Below are 20,925 nucleotides of genomic sequence, written 5' to 3'. Positions count from 1 at the left end.
AACCTCACGCAGAACCCAGCAGTCCTGGCAGCAGGACCAGATGCCGACTGTCCGCGGAGACAAAGGAGTCAAATGTCTTTGATGAAGGCAGACGCGTGAGGAGCTATGACCTTAGGTACAGAGGCGGGTGCTGGGCCCCGGACTCACCTGTCGGCAGCCGGATCAGGAGCCACGGAAACACCAGGAACAAATGTGCTTAGTAAGGGAGGGACACCAAAGAGGACAACTTAAAAAATTCACATGCAGTTAGTACACCATCCTCTGTGAAAATGTTTAATAAATGCACAAAAACCAAGACAGATAACAAGCAAAATGTCATCACAAAATCAAACTGGAATATAATCACTGGGAGGCAATCGCCACTCAAGGCGTCACAGTTTTTACAGACGTGTCACTGATAGGACGCGGCACGACCTCCGCTGACAAGGGGACTAATTTAACTGTGGTCAATGGCAGTACAGAGGACAACTGAGGGTGTGGGGACGGCAGAGGACACAGTCAGGAGCTGGTGGCTAAGCTGGGGACACCTTTGATCAAAAACTGATCAGGAAATGACACTTCAAAACAAATCCCTGGAGGAAATCTCCAAATGTTTTTGTTGGGGTGCAGAAGCAAATGCACCCACCACCACATTAGGCTTTCTTCTAGAAAGATCTTTCGGCAAACGGATGCACCGAGTGGCTGGGTCGTTGCCACGGAGACTCACACGGAGATTTCGTGTGGTTCCAGGTGCACTGTTGCACTCCTGTGAGCAAACACACTGCACAGAAGGGAGTGCGTGCAAGGCCCCTGGCGGAGACCCTGGGGCCGGACGCCCACGCAGGGTGACGGCGCCACTGAGCCGCGTCCCGCTGTGTCCTTCGTGCCTTCTCCCAGGGTCACACTCCCCACAGGGTTACAGAGTATGCCGCCACAATTAGGGTATCATGTTAACAATGAAGAATTAAGTTACTGCAGAACTGAAATGTGGCTTAATGAAACTCAAATGCAGTGGCAAAAAAATCAGGAAACAGAACACTGTGGTTAATAGACAAGATTGATTCGACCCCATAGCATTCAATGACAGTGCTTCACACGACCCACGTTCGAGGTACAGAAGTAACACTGAATAACGGAACACTTAACACGCTGCTGTGAAGGTAGAGTGAGTAGAATAAAATAGGTGAAAGCATCAGGACGGACCCTGTTTACAAGTGTGCCGAGACGGAGGAATGGATCTGTGTTCCCACGGCATCCCACCGGAAACTGTCCAGGGTTACCTGTGTCCAGCTGGTTATCTCGTAAACCTTCCTACTTAGTCCCCCCAAAGAGGGACACGCTCAGTTTCCACAGCTGGGCTTCCGGGCTTTGGTCAGTGAGGCCTGAGCAGCCGCGGCCCAGCCCTGGCCCAGGAGTGATGCTGGCGGTGCAGGCTCCACGGAGCAGGAGGGGAGGATGCGGCCGCGGAGAGTCACCCTTTCCAAACCCACCAGCTCATCTGATCTAGTCCTCAATGCCCAGCACGCCTCACCGGCGCCACATCCCGGGGGCTGGGAACCTGGTGCTTAGCCAACAACAGCCCTCTCTTCCCTCTTCCAACAAAGGGGCGTTTCCTCCATCAATGCACTTTTCATGGTGGCTCCCAAAGATTCTGCCTCCTCAAGGAATTTGTAATGTCCTTTCCTTGAATGTCAAGTCCCTGCCACACAGAGAGTAGGTGTGTGGTGCATTCCCAGGACTGGGGGCGGCCCCGGTACGGCCCGGGGGGAGGGGTGGTGGTGTTGCCCAGGGCAGCACAGTCTCCTGTCTCTGTCCAGGCATCGCTCTGAGCCGTCCTGCACAATTCTACCAGCAAACCTACTCCAGACGGGCGAACCGAACAGCTGCTTTTCCAGACACTTGCCCGTCGAGCAGGCGACCACCCAGGCCTGCAGGCACCCTTCAGCATCCTGTGACCCTTAGGCGCTTATCTTAGAAATGGTGACATGGGCTCTGTGGACAAGAGCCAGGCCTTGGGATTCCCTTATTTTCAAGCTTCAACCCAAAGGACCCTTCTGGCATATAAGGACCCTTCTGGCATATAAAGTGAGGGCTCTCCTGAGTTATAGACAGAGCAAAGAAGAAACAAAACCAGAACAGAGCACCCCAGCAGCTCACCCCACTCAAGCCCACACACCTCTGGGGCCCCTGTGGGTGTGTTGCTGGGCGTGCAGTGTATTAAACTCACCTCTCCAGTGTTTAAAAGCAAATGAAGACTGACAATCAACAGGTGAGCTGAACAAACATTGCCAGGAGTTCTCACTCATCCTCTCCGCCAAGACCCTGCACAGAAGGCATCTGCCCCGTGTCTGTCATAAGGAACCGTGCGGTTCTGCAGCAAACTGATCAATGCCTTGGGCATCAAAGGGCAAAAGGCTGATCATTTTAAAGCCTTTATTCCTCAGTCAGCAGTGAACACAACGGGTACTTCCAAAAGTCTAACACAACTACTTAAACACTGTTTCCATTTTTAAAAGTCCCGTGGGAATGTTTTGATTTTCCCGAATCCTTGGTTTCTGGCAATGCTATTTGCACAGCTGGTGCCTACTCCTGAAACTAGAATCTTTTCTTTAAAAACATTGAAGCACATAAGAGACTTAAAGCAATAAAAGTTGTAATTCTACCTGAAGGGGGAAAAACGTGTATGTGCTTATATATCCATTTTCTGATAAAGTCACAATATCGGAGATAAAAGCTTTCACAATTTTATTTTAACTGAAACCATGACCCTGGAATGAAGCTTGTTTTATAATATATGCTCTCCGGCTATTGAATCTGTTCTGCACAGTTTACGTAGGTTTTTCCTGCCCCTTGGAGGAGTTTAAGGTTTCGGAACTGGCGATGCTGCGTGCACGTGGGTTTCCCAGCATGAGAGCGAGCCTCCTATGGGCAGCCAGGGCTGGTGTGCTTGGAAAAGCAGCTCAGGTTGAAGTTAGCATTAGAAGTGGGTCAGATGACCGGCGCTGCAGGGGAAGGGAAGACGCCCAAAGTAAAGGCACATGGCTACAGACAGACAGACACTGGAGGAACCAACCAGAGATGAAGGCCATGAGCTTTTAGGTATACCAAGTGTTATTCACCTAAAGCCATGGCAAGCGAAGATGCGACCCGAGCCTGGAACCCCAAGCACTGTCACATCTCACAACTGACATGTGTCGTCTCCAACAAGTTCACGATCATTTATTTCAGCACTGTAGTCAGAGCAGACGAAAGCACATTTTAGAAACTCCTTAACTCCGAGTAGCCCAGGGTTTTTGGGGTGCTGTTCCCAGGCCGAGGGCCCTCTGCTCCACACTCAAAGCCTCTCACACTCCCCAAGGCCCTGCTGAACAGGCACAGTCCCAGCCGGAAAACAAGCTGCATTTTATGGGGACCGTGAGTGCACCCAATAAGCCGGGGGCTTTTCTGAAAACTTCTCTCCTTTCCCAATTACCCGGCCACCCAACACTCCAACAAGTCACGTGAAATGCCATGTGTGCGCTCTTAGAATGCCACTTGGGGATTCATGACACTCGCCACAGAGGACTTATTCACCACCAAGTCCGGGACACACTGTTGGAAACTGGCCCACAGGAGGGATGTTTTTCCTTGGGATACATTTTAATCTACAGAATATTTAAATAATGAAACTTCATAGACTCTATATCCAAATGAATGGAATCACAAAATAATACAGTTTTGATTCATAGATACACGCGCTTATCCCTCCACCCTCTTCCCCTAAACTCAGATGAGGGAGAAGGCTTGCTCAAGGCAAATTTAAGTAGCGACCTTGCTCCAAAGACCTCAATCACATTATTGTTGCAAAGCAACACCACGCGAGCAGCACTCAGGCCAAGAAAAAATGAGCATGACCCACTGGTGAAGCCCAAAGCGTGGGCAGCAGAAGCAAAATCAGCCACAAAGCCTGAGGGTAAGACACAGGAGACCTGTGGGCACGGGGCAGTGCCGCGTCCACCCGCCCCAGGGATGCAGAGCTCAGTTTGACCTTGTGCCCCTGAGCCACATCCTGAGGACAATCCCTTGTGAGAGGAGGAGGAAGAGGGTGAGTTAAGTGGAAATCACAGGAGCAGCAGCCCTGGCCCCTCCCACGAGCCAGAAAGCATTTCCAGAAAGGACGACACCTTACACAGCCAAGAGCATCGCCTCTGTGGCTCAGAATGCCGCGGACTCCCTCCTTTGCATTTACACGAAAGGCTCCTCACTCCTCAGAGCTCACCTTGCCCGAGCCCCGCTTGGGCACACCCCTGTCACCTCCAAAGAAGCGCCCCAGAGAGTCGAAGAAGCCCGTGTCTCTGTGCTTCGGGAGGAAGACGTGCTTGGCGTGGTCCATGGTGCTGGCGGAGGCCAGGTACTTGGATCCGTGCCTCTGGGAGGGTCTTTTCTGTGACGCCATTGCATCCAGGCCCTCGGGAGCGGCTGCACTGTCCTCTTGGATGGTCTGGAGCTCGTCTGACTCCGAGGGCCTGTCTTTGAAGGTGTTGTCCTCCCTCCCCGGGGCATCTCGGGAGAAGAGGCGGATCAAGTGGGGGCGGCCGCCAGGGTCAGCTGGGTTGGCGTCCGGCCAGGCATTCTTTGGGTCCGCTGTGCGCTTGGAGTCTGTCACCGCTGTGTCCCGAGAGGGGGGCCCATTGTTCTGGCCCACATCTGCCTCTCCTGCAAACAACAGTGAGATGTGAATGAGGGCCGTGCAGAGTGGCGGGACAATGCCGCTTTCTTCCCCGATGCTCCACGGGTCTCCTACAAAACCCACAGATAGCCCTTGGCCATGGAGCCGTGGCAGCCAATCTGCCTGGGCACCAGCCTGGGCCGGGCAGCCTGCTGCAGTTCTGTGCCCCAGGGGCCCGGGAACGGCCTGCCACTCCAGATTTGGGGCCCTACATGAGGTACAGGGGGCTTCCTGGCCGAGCGGCCGAGCACAGAGCGATCCTGTCAAAGTTTCCCTTGGGTGCTGTCCCTGCTCCATTTGGAGAACCCAGGATGGTGGGCACCTTTGTGGGACATATATGCTCGAAAAGCCCCTGAGGCATAAGCGAACATGTTGGGAGCATTTATTTGACAAAAGGTATTTTCAGTGTTCTTGGTGAAAAGGGAGCTTCCCACAGCTTTCTGCAATTCCTGCCTCAGAGAAACGGGCATTTAGAATTCCAGCCCAGAATCCACCAGAGGCTCCACGTGAAATGCTCAGTCAGGACATTGTGTTCCGGCTTCTGCGCTGGGAGCAGCAACAGTGCGGACGTCTGCGGGGAAATGGGGCATTTCATGCTGTGTCCCAGTTCATTGCTTTTTATAAAAAATACAGTGTTTCTCCCAAGAATGGCAATATAGCCATTTTGCTCTCAAGTTATAAGTTAGGTTTAAATGAACGAATATGAGTTTCCTGTGAGCTTTATTACTCATCTACAGAGATGTGGTTTACTCACACTTTCCTGTAATACCGCCCATTCACCTGACTGTCCGACAATCTGTTCACTGACATTACCCAACACATCCGTCCAGCCATTCATCTGTTTAGCCTCCCTGGGGAGGGAGGACAACACCTTCAAAGACAGGCCCTCAGAGTCAGACGAGCTCTGACTATCCATCCACCCACCCACTCATCCACCCCCCTATCCATCCAGCCACCCTCCATCCATCCACCCATTCACCTACCCACCCATCTACTCCCCATCCACCCATCCATTCCCCACCCATCCATTCCCCATCCATCCATCTACCCACCCATCAATCCATCCACCCCCAACTCATCTACCCACCAATCACTCCCATACCCATCCATCTACCCACCTATCCACATACCCATCCACTCCCCATCTATCCACCTACCCACCCACTTATCCACCCACCCACCCACTTATCCACCCACCTATCCAACCATCTACCCACCCTTCCACTCACCTATCAATCCATCCTCCCATCCACCCACCCACCCACCCACTTATCCACCCACCTATCCAACTATCTACCCACCCTTCCACTCACCTATCAATCCATCCTCCCATCCACCCACCCACCCACCCACCCACCCACTTATCCACCCACCTATCCAACCATCTACCCACCCTTCCACTCACCTATCAATCCATCCACCCATCCACCCCCCAACCTATCTACCCACTCACCCATCCATCCATTCACCCACCCACTCATCCATCCAACTTCGCACTCATCCACCCACCCATCTAACTACCCATCCACCCATCCACATTCACTGAGTGCCTAACAAGTGTAATGTCCTGTGCCAGATGTTTGAGTTATAGTGATGAACAAGATGAGTCCTTATCTCATGAACATAGATAAAAATGTACGTATGGGTTGAATAATGTCCCTCCAAACAGTACGTCCACATCCTAACCCCTGGTACCTATGAATGTGACCTTATTTGGAAATAGGGTCTTTTGTAGGTATCATCAAGTTACTCTGAGGTCAGATTGGAGGAGGGTGGGCCCTGGTCCAAGGACCGGTGTCCTTCTAAGAAGAGGGGATTTGGACACAGGCACATGAAGAAGAGGCTGCTGGACGACTCAAGCAAGGACTGAGCTGACGTGTCTACAAGATAAGGATGCCAAGGCTTGCCAGGAGCACCAGAAGGTAGGAGACAACCCTCCCCTGGAGCCTTCAGGTGTGGTCCTTTCGACAGCTTGATTCAGCCTCTGGCCTCCAGACTGTGAGAAAAGAAGTTCCTGTTGTTTTCCGTCACCCAGATTGTGGTAATTTGTTATGACAGCCATAGGAAGTGGATATAATAAGTAATTTCATATCAAGTTATAATATGAAAGAAAACAGAGCAGGATAGGGGACAGGAAGGCCCCTGGAGGGACATGGGGGAAAGGAGACTGTGGCCGTGTGAGCACTGGGGGTGCTACTATGGAGGAAAGGACCACAGGATGGGGCCGGGGCAGACTAAGCTTGGTGTGTGCTCCAGGAAGAAGCAGAGGCCTGGAGTCTGAGGTGGGAGCGGGTGGGGAGGGGAGAGGTGTGGCGGGAGATGGTGGACTGGCCAGACTGTGCTGGGCTTTCAAGGGTGAGCAAGTGGCTGGCCTCTCCTAGAACAATGGGGGACACTTGCAGGCGTGTGGGGGAGACCAGACTTCAGGTGGGCACAGGGTGAGGGGCTGCCTCTAGAAGAGATGAGGGTGGCTGGGTGGGGAGGAAGGGGACCATCCAGGGATAATTGTGCATGCCACGTGATGCAGGGTCGTTTCCTTTGTCACCTATATTTCAGAGGTTTATATATCACAACACATACTTCCACACACATAAATAGTAAAAAGCTAAAAGTTCTACCCTCTTTCAATAAAATCACTAGGTGCATATTAGATACTCAGTAAGTGGCAGGTGGGTGGATAGGTAGTTAGATGGGTCAAGAGGCTGTCCCATGAGCAACAGTTGTCATGCAGTTGATGTATCGGCCTGTATTTGCAAAGCATAGTAACTTACTCCAAGCAAAAATCATGAACATTTGCAAGTTAGGAAGCCCAAGGCAGACAGTTGGCACCAGGACCACCGTGACCTCATCCGTGCTCCTGGGAGAGCTGCCTGATGCAGCCATGCTCACGTCTTGGAAACAGCACGTAGAACCCAGCACGTCTTCCGTGACCACTGATTCAATCCAACCATGAGGGACACCGACATTTACAACACACCTGTGAACACGCCTCATCGCACCGCAGCCAAAGGAAGAAACCTGGCTGGCATGGAGCTGCAGGGTTTGCAGGGCACAAAGCTAATTCCTAGGTCCCACAGAAAGAGCCCAGCTTTCTAGCTGTGTTTCAGATTCTGCGGCTCATATGCATCATGCAAATGGGGAGGAAAACAAGGGCTACATTGTACTGGGTTCAATGCATTAACCAAACACGAGCACATCTGAATACCAACGTTTTCACCACAGTTGGGCTTTGTGTCCCTGAATGTGGCCATTTGTGAGGCGCAGGGATGGGCATTTGTGCCCTGAAAGTAGCTGCTCCCGCGCACAAGGGGAGGGGGAAGTCGGAATCTGTGGATGTGCTGTGGTTTTGGAAGGCCAAGTGCAGTGTTAATTTGTCAATTAATATCAGCTTTAATCCTGTTACAGCCGATGCCCAACTCTCAGTGAGACGCTGGTCACAGCGCCGAGCCTGTGGCACAGTGTGAGGCTGGGATCTGACGTGGCGCGAGTGTCACTGACAAGTACTCCGCCTTTGTGCACATTCCACAGGAGCTGCGAGAAAATTTCTTTAAAAAACAATAACCTGCTCTGACTGGTTTGGCTCAGTGGATAGAGTGTCGGCCTGCAGACGGAAGGGTCCCAGGTTCGATTCCGGTCGAGGGCATGTACCTTGGTTGCAGGCACATCCCCAGGAGGGGGTGTGCAGGAGGCAAGTGATAGATGTTTCTCTCATCGATGTTTCTAACTCTCTATCCCTCTCCCTTCCTCTCTGTAAAAAATCAATAAAATATATTTAAAAACAACAACAACAACAACAAAAACCCCCAATAACCCCTTGATCTAATTGCCAGAATGAGGCCCAGAAAACTTCGGTGGGTTTGCACCGGCCCTTGGAAGGTGGCGATATTAAAATCACAGGATGGCAGAGAGACACTGCCATGCAGGATGGTGACATCAGGGATGGTGTTGACTGTGGGCCGAGACTGATAGCTGTCAAGAATGAGGGGGCTCCAGCAAAAGGCGATGGTGGCCTTGCTTACGCCCTGAATCTAGCTGCTCCCACCGAAGTTACCCCTTGCAGGCAGGCAGGGTGCCCTCCCTCCGTGGCTTCCTCCAGGCTCAATAAATCAGGATGCATACGGACGACGCCCAGTTCTGCTTTTTAAAATAGACCACAGGGGAGTGGGCCACATGTTATTCACTCTCCCAATAGCTGAGGTCCGCCCTCCTAACTCCCACACTGCGAGCGTCAGTGACCCGCCCCACTCAGCCACTCGCAGCCACGGTGATTAGAAGGGAAGTTCAGTTTCAAACATGCCCATGATCTTGAACCTGCTGCAGTGTGTGGGGCTGCACAACCTTCTGTTTGATGGCGCTGTGTGCCCTGAGTGCCTCCTGTCACTCCTCTCCCGGTGACAGCACTTGCTGCTGCTGTTGGTGCTTGGACTCGGGGGCTCGTCACCCCTCTGGGTTGACCTGGGAGGGTGTTGTCCCCGCAGTGGGAGCTGTGCACAGACACCTGTCTGTAGGGGTGAGACGGTGAGAGCCCCACCTTGGTTTACCTCTGGAGTTTGCTCCTGCCTCTGAATGCCAGGGGTTCCCAGGTCAGCAGGAACAGAAAGCATTCATGGAGTTACTCAGAGCATGACCAGACTGCTCTCCAAACCAGAGTGACACAGAATGCGGAAACCCCTCTGTGTGAAAAATGATCACTGCTCCGCTAATAGGGGCTTTGTCAATTTTTACACCTTAAAAACGTGCAGTGAGGCTTAGCTCACCAGAGGTCATCACTGTGGGTTTGTATATGCACGTTGCTCTGGTACATCAGGCGACCCAGACTTCACAGACCAGGGAAGTGATGAGGGGTGAGGATGATGGGTGCTCATGCTGCCTCCCAGAACTTCAAGAAGTTTCCATTTTTCCAGCTAAGACATGAAGAGAAACAATAGCCACCATGTAATAGTCCCTGATTTCACTACAGAATAAAGGCAATTTGGAATCAAAAGAACAGGAAAAACCTGGTCTGAGAGTAAGTGCTGGGGAGTGTGTGTAGGCCTCTTTCTGACCCACCTGCACAGTGTAGGTGACCAGATGGCCCTGTTTCAAGGCCTCTTACTGGTTCAAGTTCACACAGCAAAGGGGGATGTGCACCCCATATTCACGTCCTCCAGTGTGGACAGTGTGGCCACACTCCCATCTTTGTGGAAGGTACAACATTGGTCATTTACTGCCTAACAAAACCCCCAGGTTACTTACTTTCTGGCCCGTGAGGCTCCTGACACTGAGAGTGCTAATCTGTGCTGTCGAATAGGAGACCATCCTGTCCCACAGGATGTGCTGAGTCACAGAAGACAGAAACAAGGCAGTCCTGCTGGGGACCAGAGGCCCCTTTCCATCTTGGTGTCCTGGTGGGGTTGCAGCGTCGGCCCTGCGGGGCTCTGATCAAACTTGGACCCAGGCCCTCCCTGCCGGGGGCCCCCTGCAGAAGCCCGGTGCTGGCTGCCAGCTATGTACTAGGGAAAGGTGCCTGGGACCAGAGCCTAAGCACTCAACTCTTGCCCCCCAGATGAGGACAGGTGGGGACTCCATTCTGCCTTAAACCCGTGCACTATGAACTGGGCTGCAAGGCTCTGCACCTTCGACAGAACTTCAAGCCAAAATAATGGAGACAAGCACGTTGTCCAGAGGGGTGAGGGTGAGCGGGGGCACATGCTAAGAGCATAGGACCCTGCTTGGCTGGCCATGGGGGTACCAGCATGTCTCTGGCCTGCCCAGCAGGCTGCTCTCTGCAGAGGGGCCTGCGGGCCCTGGAATTTGTCTTTGTGGGCCAGCGCCGAAGAGGTCACCATGGAGGAGAGGGAAACAAAAGGCCTCGCTGTGCCGTGGATGTGCTATGGCAGACATCCTGCAGCTATGAGAGGCATGCGGCTGCCCGCCCGGCTACCCCGAGGTTTCTTTAAAACCTTTTCACAAACGAGTCTTATCAACCCACCCAGCTCACTCGAATGCCTCCTTTGTGTGCCCAGAACATATAGTTTTTATTTGCTCTAAATAGCTCACCCCTTGAACCCTCCCACAGCAGGGTTGGGGCTGGGGGCTCCACCGTGCATTGCACAACGGGGAGACAGTCCCTTGCCCGCCTTCCCAGCACAGGAGTCGTAAAGATAATGAGATTTAAGCCAGAGCCTGGTATGCACATGGGTTCCGTTCCATGTGCAACATCTGACGATTCTCACAGTAACTTTGTCCCGACAACCATGATGCTCAGCAGCCACAGAGAAGCAGGCTGTCCCCATTCGAGCCCCCGGCCCCTGACCTGGTCATTTTCTTCACTTTGACTCATTTTGGCCCTTTGTCCCTGTCATCTTTCCAAATGGCGCTGAGACCCTCCCGCCGTGTCCTGTGATCAGCAGTAGCTTTTATTACACGAGAGGAGGAAGCTGTGACCTCATTTCTGACCTGTGTGGAAGTCACAGTCCCATCTGACATGAGGTGTCACACCCTGAAACTCCTCACGGAATCGCTGGGCTGGAAAAGGCTGGGAAGAATCGCATTCCTGGCCAAGAGCTCAGCTTGCTACCTCCCGCCAGCCATGGGGTCCCCAAAGTTACTCAGTGCATGCACAGGCAGGACAACTCAGCCCAGAGTCCAGCCCCAGGTGGGGACCAGGGTGTCTGTGGGGCGGGAGCCTCTTCCGGCATGTGACAAGGTGGGAGAGCCCTGTCGGGGCTCTGGGCCGGTTCAGGTCCAATCCTCATCCCCAACCCAGACTCAGCTCCCACCGCCCTTCCCGGGGACCTAGGAGATGTCTGTGCTGCCTGCTTCCTTTTGTGGGATAGAAATGCAACAAGAGGAGCTGAAACACATGACCCAAACCACCTGACCTCCTGCAGCCACATGGTTTGAGTGGTACTTAGGGGTTGCCTCTGGGCACAGGTCAGGTCAAAGGGCAAATCCAGTGGCAGAGCCTTCGCTGTGCTGAGCACTCAACCACTGCCCTGCTCCCAAGCAGCCCCAGACAAAGACACCTGTAAGAGGCAGGAAAAGATTCAGAAGCAAAGGTTGGAGGCAGTGTGGACAGGGCAGGTGCAGAGGGGCCACGCTGACGACCGACATGACGGCGGAGGTGCCGTTGGTGAAGATCTCTTTGACACACCTTCATCCTTCTCTCCGTGCTCACAAAGAGCTCACACCACCACCCGATTCCGCATCCGAGGGGATCAGGTCAGGGAGGCTTATCCACAGCGCACAGCAGGCAGGACCCAAGCCCAAGCTTCCTGCCTAGTGCGTGGTTTTTCCTGCCACTCCCACTCCAAGACTGGGTCCTGGGGAGGAAGGGTTGGCTCAGGTCAGCTCCCAGACCTGGGACTGTCTATCCACTGACCCCTGTACACGGAGCAGCCGCATGTATGGGTGATGTGTGTGTGCATGTTATTGTATATCTGAGCACACACATATCACACATATCACATGTGTATGTATAGTATTTGCTTAATGGAAAAATTATTCATCAATCAATTCATATGATAGGTGCTGCTGTTAGTTTTTTATGTAATATTTTAAAGTACAAGAGATGTTGTGACTGGCTGATCAGCAGAGTTTGCCCTTTGCATTCTGTGCTGAGTGGAAATCCAAGTGGGTTCCCTGGTGAGCAGGGCCCACATTGGCAGTGATGGGAAGGTGTCAGCAAACTGTGCCCAGGACCAACCTGGCCTACTTCCTTTTTTCTACAGCCTACAAGCTGAGGATGTTTTTACCTCCCTAAATAGTTTAAAAAAGAGAGGAAAAGGAAAAAATAGTATTTTATGATATGTAGAAAGTATATGAAATTTAAATTTCAGTGTTCACCCATAGTGTTGCTGAATAGCCACACCCATCTGCCAACATCTCCATAGGCAGCGTTGAGTTGAGTAAGCCTGACAGGGCCCGCGGGCCTGCAAAGCCTGAACCATGACCGTCTGCCCCTCTGCAGAGAAAGTGCGTTGACCTCTGTGATCTAGAATCTGAAGGGAGCTCTGAGGACAGGAGTAATTAGTCAGTGCAGCCCTGACTCAGAAGTGACCATCAGGGCAAGCCAGCTGCAGAGGTCAGAGTTTGGGAGCTAGAGAGCAAGCACTTCCTCAGTGTGTGTTCACACCCAGAGAGCAAGAAGCCACGGGAAGATATTTGCACTGTTGAGGCGTTGTGGCTTGACATGTAAGGCAGTTTTAAACACATTTATTTGGTTTAATTTCATAAATAAAATGAGTGACAATTATTTTAAATGAGAAGAAGATCATGTATGCTTGTCCAAAGGAAGTCAGGCTCCCTGGGGGATTTATATTTAATTCAGACCCAGGGCCACTCAAGAACCTCGGCAGGGATCCAGGGACCCAAACTCAGAAGGTGAATGTAGGTAAGTGATCAGTCACCTGACCTCCCGGGACTGGGTGTCAGAGGAGAACGGTTACTTAGACTGAAAAGCAGCCCTCACATCAGGCAGGAGCTGGGACTAAATAGTGGGAGGAAGGAAGGGTTTCTGCTGGTTTATCACCAAGAGCCAGAGGAGACGAAGGACCCGAAGGAAATGTGGAGATGAACTTACAGCACCCTACTGTCCCCAGAACAAACGCCATACATATGACATTTCCATAGACAGAACTTGTAAGGGAATGCTGCAACGCCTTCCTCACTTGTCTGCCTCACTGCAAATTACTTCCACACTTTACTTTCACTGCTCTTAAAACAGGCAAATTGTGCTGATCATTGAGAAGTGTATTAAAGCAAAATCACATCTATACTAATAAAAGGGTAATATGCTAATTAGACCGAACATTTTCCGGACATCCTTCCTGACAAAGCCGGGGGCGTGGCCAGCCTGCAAACTGCCCATGGCCCCTTGCCCAGGCTGGCCCCACCCCCAGCAGGGACCCCACCCTGATTGGGGGCCCCCTTCAGGGCAAGCCAGCCGGCCCCCACCTGTGCACCAGGCCTCTATCCTATATAATAAAAGGGTAATATGCAAATTGACCCTAATGGCAGAATAAGCAGAACGACCACTGGACCAGTCACTATGAGGTGCACTGACCACCTCTTGGTCCCTTTCCCCAGCTGTCAGGCACCGATCACCCAATGGTGAACGGGGACCTGGGGGTGGGTGGTGGCAGGGGGCAGGGCCAGCTGTAGGCAGCAGGGGAAGATGGCCCTGATCAAAGGCCAGGCCGAGGGACTGTACCCGCACATGAATTTCATGCGCCAGGCCTCTAGTATCCTATATAATAAAAGGCTAATATGCAAATAGACCAAACGGCAGAATGACTGGTTGCTATGACACGCACTGGCCACCAGGGGCCAGATGCTCAACGCAGGAGCTGCCCGCTGGTGGTCAGTTCGCTCCCACAGGGGAAGTGCCACTCAGCCAGAAGCCCTGAGCCGGGCTCACGGCTGGCAAGCACAGCGGTGGTGGTGGGAGCCTCTCCTGCCTCCGCAGCAGCACTAAGGACATCCCCCGAGGGCTCACGGACTGTGAGAGGATGATGCAGGCCGGGCTGAGCTCCCCGCTCCATGCACGAATTTCATGCACTGGGCCTCTAGCAAATAATAAAATCCCAGTTACAGAGAGGAAATGCAGCTACCCTACCCTTCACATATATCTTGTACAACTTCAAGAACTGAGTGTTAGAATTTTCTCATATTATCTTTTTTCTTTCCTTTCAATTCTGAATAATCACTTAATAAAAGATAGTCTATTTTGGAAGAATTGCCACTGAAAGTCTTGCAAAAAAACAAAGAACCAATATGATTTATTTGTAACCAGCAAAAAGATGTGACATTTCTCGTGATCCCAGGGCCACAAAAACAAGTCTGAGCTGGAGCTGCCACTGCAGAGATAAAGAAAAAACGGTGTCACAGTCAAACGGAAACAACTGTCACTTTCTGTGACCTTTCTGGAATTCGTGCATGCCAAGTGCATGAATGTTTAACATCTACCTGCAATTTTTGCAAAGTAAGGAGAGGAGGGGAAGAGGGTGAGCAGAAGGCGGTATGCTTTCCTACGCCGGCCAAAGGCACACATTCCAGAAGCTCAACACTGGGCAACGGGTTGTCTCGCTTCGGCATTTGCTGTCATCAAATGAACCGGGAGCAGGGGTCCAGATTTAACTCATTTTGACTGGGGTCCCCTCTCTTAGCTAAAACGTAGTATCAAGTTTAACCATCACACTTCTACAAACATTTCTGTTCCTTTGTAAGTATTCAGAGGATCTTTTCATCATTGGCTACCTGGAAAAAGGGTCAGAAACAGTCACCGTGTACATGCTCTGTGCTGCAGGACAGGCATAATCCATGGGTCCCAAGGTAAAACTTCATCCATACATTGACTCTTGGGTGTTTTAGTCAAGGGAGGGTCACGTTCAGATCTTTTCTTGGGGACAGTGGCAGAGCTGAACTGCAGCACTGTGTCCCCGGGAGCCACAGGAACAATGGTGTCAAAGGTCTGGAGTGGGGACAGGGCCTGCACACAATGCCTGCTTTTCACAGCTGGTCCCAGCAACGAGGAGGTGCCCTGTGGCGCAGCCGGTACCAGCCAGCGGCAGCCACTGCAATCTTTTAAGGGTAAAAATAACTTCAAAACTCTTTAAGTAAATGAGTATTCAGTGAAATACTTACAAAAAATCCTCAGGCAGTAAAACATGAGTTTTTAGATTGAGAAAAGATGGTGTAATAATTAGATACATGGGAATAAAGGAGACATTCCAAGATATTTATAAAAATATAAATATCTCTTTATCTGCTGCTTTAACTATTTCTAGGTATATATTGTTTTAGAAAAGTGTATATACTAATATATTAGTTTTTTTGGGGGGGGGAGGGGGTGTTTTTTATTTTCTTTTTTGAGAATCATTTTGAGATAATTTTTCATGATCACATAATCACACACATTTACACTTTATAAAGTATCTGACTGAAAAAATGGAAAATATATTCCCTGTTTACTCATCTAGTGGAGATAGATACCTTAGAACAGTGGTTCTCAACCTTTCTAATGCTGCGACCCTTTAATACAGTTCCTTATGTTGTGGTGACCCCCAACATAAAATTATTTTCGTTGCTACTTCATAACTGTAATTTTGCTACTGTGACCCACAGGTTGAGAACCACTGCTGTAGAGCCTAAGACCATTGGCTCAATGTTTCTTTCTCTCCCTCCTTCCCTTCCACTTTCCTCCTTCCCTTCCACTTTCTAAAAATCAATGGAATAAAAATATCCTCAGGTGAGGATTAAAAAAAAAATATCGAATAGATTGATAATTTCACAAGAATATTATCATATACTAGAGGCCAGGTGCACAAAAATTCGTGCACTCGGCGGCGGGGGCAGGGGTGGTCTCTCAGCCCTGCCTGCATGGTCTCACAATCCGAGACCCCTTGGGTAGGGTCCAGTCCCATTGCACCATGGCTCTGCTTCCCCAGAGCCTGCGGGTGGGGTGAAGGACCCAGAGGCCAGTCCGATGGCAGCATGGGTCTGTTCCCACAGCTCCCTCCCACCGCTGCACCGCGGACGGCTGGGACCCAGGACTGACTCCCACCATGCCGGCTGGGACCCTAGCCTGTTGTTCAGTTGTCCGTCCAGACTTTTAGGTTGTGATGGACCCTGGCTCTTTATATATTAGGACAGAAAGTCAACATTTGCATGTCATGATAAAGTCATATACACATATGTATGGATGTGTTTGTATTGCCAAGTTCTCCAAAATGGAAGAAAAATTCTCCTTGAACTCTCTTCAACATTTTAAATTTTAATCAGAGACAATTTGATGCTATTTTCTACAAGTCCTGGGTAATTTCCAAGTGGTCCTGGTTTCTGACTCACTAAATGGCATCCATCTATCAGGCACTGCAGCAGGTACCCTAGGGTGCTGGGTTGGTGCCACTGTCCTGCTCAGTTCGGATCCCCCAAGGCCAGGATCGCTCACAGCTGGGCTGCAGTGAGTTGCAAAGTCCCCTTTTTTCCTGAAACTCTACAAATGTCCACATGCGGTGCATGAAACATTTTCATCAAAAAGTGTTTTATTGAGGATGAAGTATCTATCATCTATCTTTATGTGCCTCAGGCATGAAACACTCTGGCCACCAACACAGGCCTCAAGCTAGATGAACTAAGGACTGTACATCTGCTTTGCCCCTGATTGACATAAGAGCAATACTACCAATCAGGTGTCTCCTTGGGGGTGGGGATGAAGCTTTTCATCTCTTTGTGCATTGTAATGGGCTGAGCGGTTGCTTGGCGTTGTGATGTGAAGAAAGGCTGTCTTTAATTTCTGTCTCTTTTAAGTTCTGCATGTTGAGAGTGAAAAGCTATGCGAGGTGGCTTGGTGGGACCTGAAGTGATGCCTATTGGTTTGGAATGAATTCTCTGCCCGTTTGAGGATGTTGGCTCAGGTCTGCCCACTGATAGACAGTAGTGACACAACAGTATCCACTGCTACACAGTCCTACCTCCATGCAGGCAGGTGTGTGAGCAGCTCTCATCACTGGGGACAATGACCCCTAAACTCCCCAAATGAAGCTTGTTCCTGTAGCCTTGGGAACAAGCCCTGCTTTCATTTGTGCTAAGTTGCTGAGATTCTTATAGAACAACAACGGCAACAACCAAAATTACAGGCTCCCATTGTCCCCATATCCTTTCCCTCTCCTGGCTGCAAGAAGTGACCTGTCTCAAAACCATTGCTGTTCCACGGAGACACCTCCAGACTCTCCAGCCCCTGAATCAGGAGGCAAAGATACTGTCCCGGCCCAAGAAGCCCACTGGAGAGAGAAGCATTGTAAAAACAAAAACCAATTGACACTAAAAATTTTTAAATAATTCCGAAGGAACATAGAAATAGCTCTCTATGGACAGTGAAAATGATGAATGATGTACGTTCCCCTGAATAAGCGCATGGAAGCCGGGTCTCGCCTCAGTGTTAGTTCTCTGTTCTCAGGTGCAGTTCCTGCTTGGTGACGGGGGACTGGGCTACAGGCATACCTCATGGGCACCACTGAATACATGGCTTAGAAATGCCAACTTTTGGTGAATTTGGGCCATTCTAGAGAGATGTCTTTTTGGGGCCAAGTTCAGTGGTCACCCAGGCACCCCAACCTTTAAAAGGGCATTGCTGAAGCCTGAGGACTAGGAGTACAGGGCTTTGGGGTCATGTCACCCCTTCTGAGCGACCTGCCATGTCCCTCACTGTCCACCCCGGGGGCCCAGCCAGCCTGGCCCCTGCCCTCCCTGGCCCTCATGGCAGCTGCCTCGATGATGCCACTCTCTCCTTTGTTCCCTAACCTCCCCAGCCTGGCTCCCTGCTCATCAGGATTGCAGGTATGTATTTTCCTAAGTCGGTTTTAATGAAGGTGAGTAAGATGCCTGGGGATTGGCAGTGTCCTCTGGAACAATGTGCCCACAAAGCCAGAACCAGGACCTGTCTCTCCCGAGGGGACACCCGAGGGGCCTCCTTCTGTCCAATCATGTCACAGAAAACCACAGTGACAAGGTGCTGCCTGAGCACACAGGAGAAGACTTCACCCTGCGAGCTCACCAGTTATAACTCCCTTTAATCTTCCTTATGGCAACAACTGCCTGCAGGCTGACTGCTCACTGGTGACTGGACAAAACACTGTGTCCCTCCAGCTGCCCCTGCAGACAAGCAGCGACCTCCCCGCAAGGGCGTCAGGCTGCCCTGCACAGTGAGGAGAGGAGATGACACCACCAAGGGGCCCAGGTGGTCCCTCCCCACTCTCCCACCTTTCCTTCATGTGTGAGAGTGTATATGAGTGTGTCCATGTATATGTGAGTGTGTGTCAGTAACTGTGCACATTGTGTGAGTGTGCCAGTGTGTCCAGTTCCATGTCACTGTGCTGGGGCTGTCTCTGCTCTTGGGCAGATGGACACCCTCCCACATGGCTCCCCAGTCTGGTCACTGGCATCTCAGGAGCAGGAGCTGCATCAGTGTGAGGGAGCACTGTCCGATCCACTCAAGGTCCTGGACCCTGCACCTGTGGCAGATCCTGTCTCCATGCTGTGCCACCTGCCGGTTATGGACCACAGGTTATAACACCACCCACCCCATCTGGGTTTGTAACAGAGTTTCCAGGAGAAAGAAATGGAGTACTAAGACACACTTTTTTGAAGCAATTTAAATAAAAAGGTTTCAACTAGAGGTAAAATCTACACTAATAAAAGGGTAATGTGCAAATTGGTCAGGATGCCCTCACAGTAATGACCGAACAGCAGGCTGCATGGGGCGATCAGGCCAGCAGGGGTGTTAGTGAGGGACGACCAAACGACTGAACAGCAGGCTGTGTGGGGTGACCAGGCCGGCAGGGGGGTTAGTGAGGGGCGACCAGGCCAGCAGGGGGGGGCAGTTAGCAGCAACCAGGCCAGCAGAGGGAGGCAGGGAGGGGCGACCAGGCCAGCAGATGGGGCAGTAAAGGGTGTTCAGGCCAGCAGGGAGGGCAGTTGGGGGTGACCAGGCCCGCGGGGGGGGGGGGGGGGCAGTGAGGGGCGAACAGACCGGCAGGGCGTGGGGCAGTTAGGGGCAACCAGGCTGGCAAAGGGGGGCAGTGAGGGGCAACAAGGCTGGCGGGGGGGGGGCAGTTGGGGGCAACCAGGCCAGTGGGGGGCAGTTGGGGGCAACCAGGTTGGTGGGGGTGGGGGCAGTTAGGGGTGATCTGGTCAGCAGGCAGAGGTGGTTAGGGGTGATCAGGCTGGCAGGGGGGCAGTTAAGGGCGACCAGGCAGGCAGGCAGGTGAGCAGTTAGGAGCCAGCGGTCCCAGATTGTGAGAGGGATGTCCGATTGCTGGTTTAGGCCCAGTCCCGGCAGTTGGACATCCCCCGAGGGTCCCAGATTGGAGAGGGTGCAGGCTAGGCTGAGGGGACACCCCCCGCCCCCGTGCACGTATTTCGTGCACCAGGCCTCTAGTTTTCTAATAAAATCAGATAACATTTAAAACTAAACCATCCAGGTAGTGTCACTGCTGTTAGTGTGTCTGGGAGAGAAAGAAGGGCAGATGTGTCTTCTTATATAAATTATTTATAACTAGAAGCCCGGTGTATAAAATTCGTGCACTCAGTGGGCGGGGGGCTGGTTCCCTCTGCCTGGCCTGTGCCCTCTCACAGTCTGGGAGCCCTCGGGGGTGGTCAGACTGATGGCATTGGCAGTCGGACATCCTAGTGCTGTCGCAGAGGTGGGAGAGACTCACGGAGGTGCTCGCCAGCCATCAGCTCGGCTCAGGGCTTCTGGCTGAGCAGCGCTCTCCCTATGGGAGCACACTGATGACCAGGGGGCAGCTCCTGTGTTAAGCGTCTGCCCCCTGGTGGTCAGTGTGCATCATAGTAATTGGTCATTCCGCCGTTTGGTTGATTTGCATATTAGCCTTTTATTATATAGGATGGAACTACTTGACAGTCTATGTGCCCCCCTGAGGGGTCCCAGATTGAGAGGGGGCACAGGCCAGGCCGAGGGACCCCACCAGTGCATGATCAGGGCTGGGGAGGGATGCAGGAGGTTGGCCAGCTGGGGAGGGCCCATGGGAGGGCTTCAGGGTGTGTTTGGCCTGCCTTGCTCAGTCCCGATCGGCCGGACCATAGCAGCAAGCTAACCTACAGGTCGGAGCATCTGCCCCCTGGTGATCATTGCACATTATAGCCAGAGGCTGAGCGGCCTTAGCATATCATTAGCATATTATGTTTTGATTGGTTGGATGGACAACCGAACGACCGGATGCACTTAGCATATTAGGCTTTTATTACATAGGATTATATATAGGATCAAAAAATGGTTGTACTGAGCCCTGAGAAATAAGAACAGCCTGGATGCACTACATCTACCTAATGAAACATTCTGATTCAATGTGCCAAAATTATATCAATTTACCTACATTTCACTTGCTGGTGACTGATATAGGCAGCTCTAAATTGCCTTTACATCCTTAATGATAAAATTATTCTGCTAGGAGCGTGTCACATCCATTGTGTGCTTTAAAAGCCTCCTGCCACAGTCTCCACAGCTCAGGGGCTGCAAGGTGACCTGCCGGAACAAGTGTGGGGGGAATCAGGGCCCAGCAGCACTGATGAAGCGTGGTGAGACTGTGATGGCTCAGCAGTGACACAGGGCAGAGTCAGGGACCTGATTCTCACCAAAGCCTGATCTCTGAAGGCAGGTGCGACCCCATGCATCTTGGGGCAGGTATGTGAGCAGGGCTGTATTTGGCCAGAACCAGAGCTGGGGATTGTCTTAT

At 51.7% G+C, this 20,925-nt stretch overlaps 1 protein-coding gene across 4 annotated transcripts in view; it reads right to left on the bottom strand.

Annotated features, from left to right (window-relative positions):
• MBP (myelin basic protein) overlaps positions 1-20,925 on the bottom strand; it is an 81,739-nt gene that overhangs the window by 28,398 nt on the left and 32,416 nt on the right. For all 4 annotated transcript variants that reach the window (XM_080684680.1, XM_080684677.1, XM_080684679.1 and 1 more), the window contains one exon: positions 4,238-4,674. In XM_080684680.1, the coding sequence (XP_080540806.1) occupies positions 4,238-4,674 (437 nt within the window). The remainder of the gene's footprint in view (positions 1-4,237; positions 4,675-20,925) is intronic.

The sequence above is a fragment of the Plecotus auritus genome, assembly GCF_963455305.1.
Source record: "Plecotus auritus genome assembly, chromosome: 8".
Taxonomy (NCBI): domain Eukaryota; kingdom Metazoa; phylum Chordata; class Mammalia; order Chiroptera; family Vespertilionidae; genus Plecotus; species Plecotus auritus.
The sequence above is the reverse complement of the archived record's forward strand: the minus strand, read 5'-3'. Positions and strand labels throughout refer to the sequence as shown.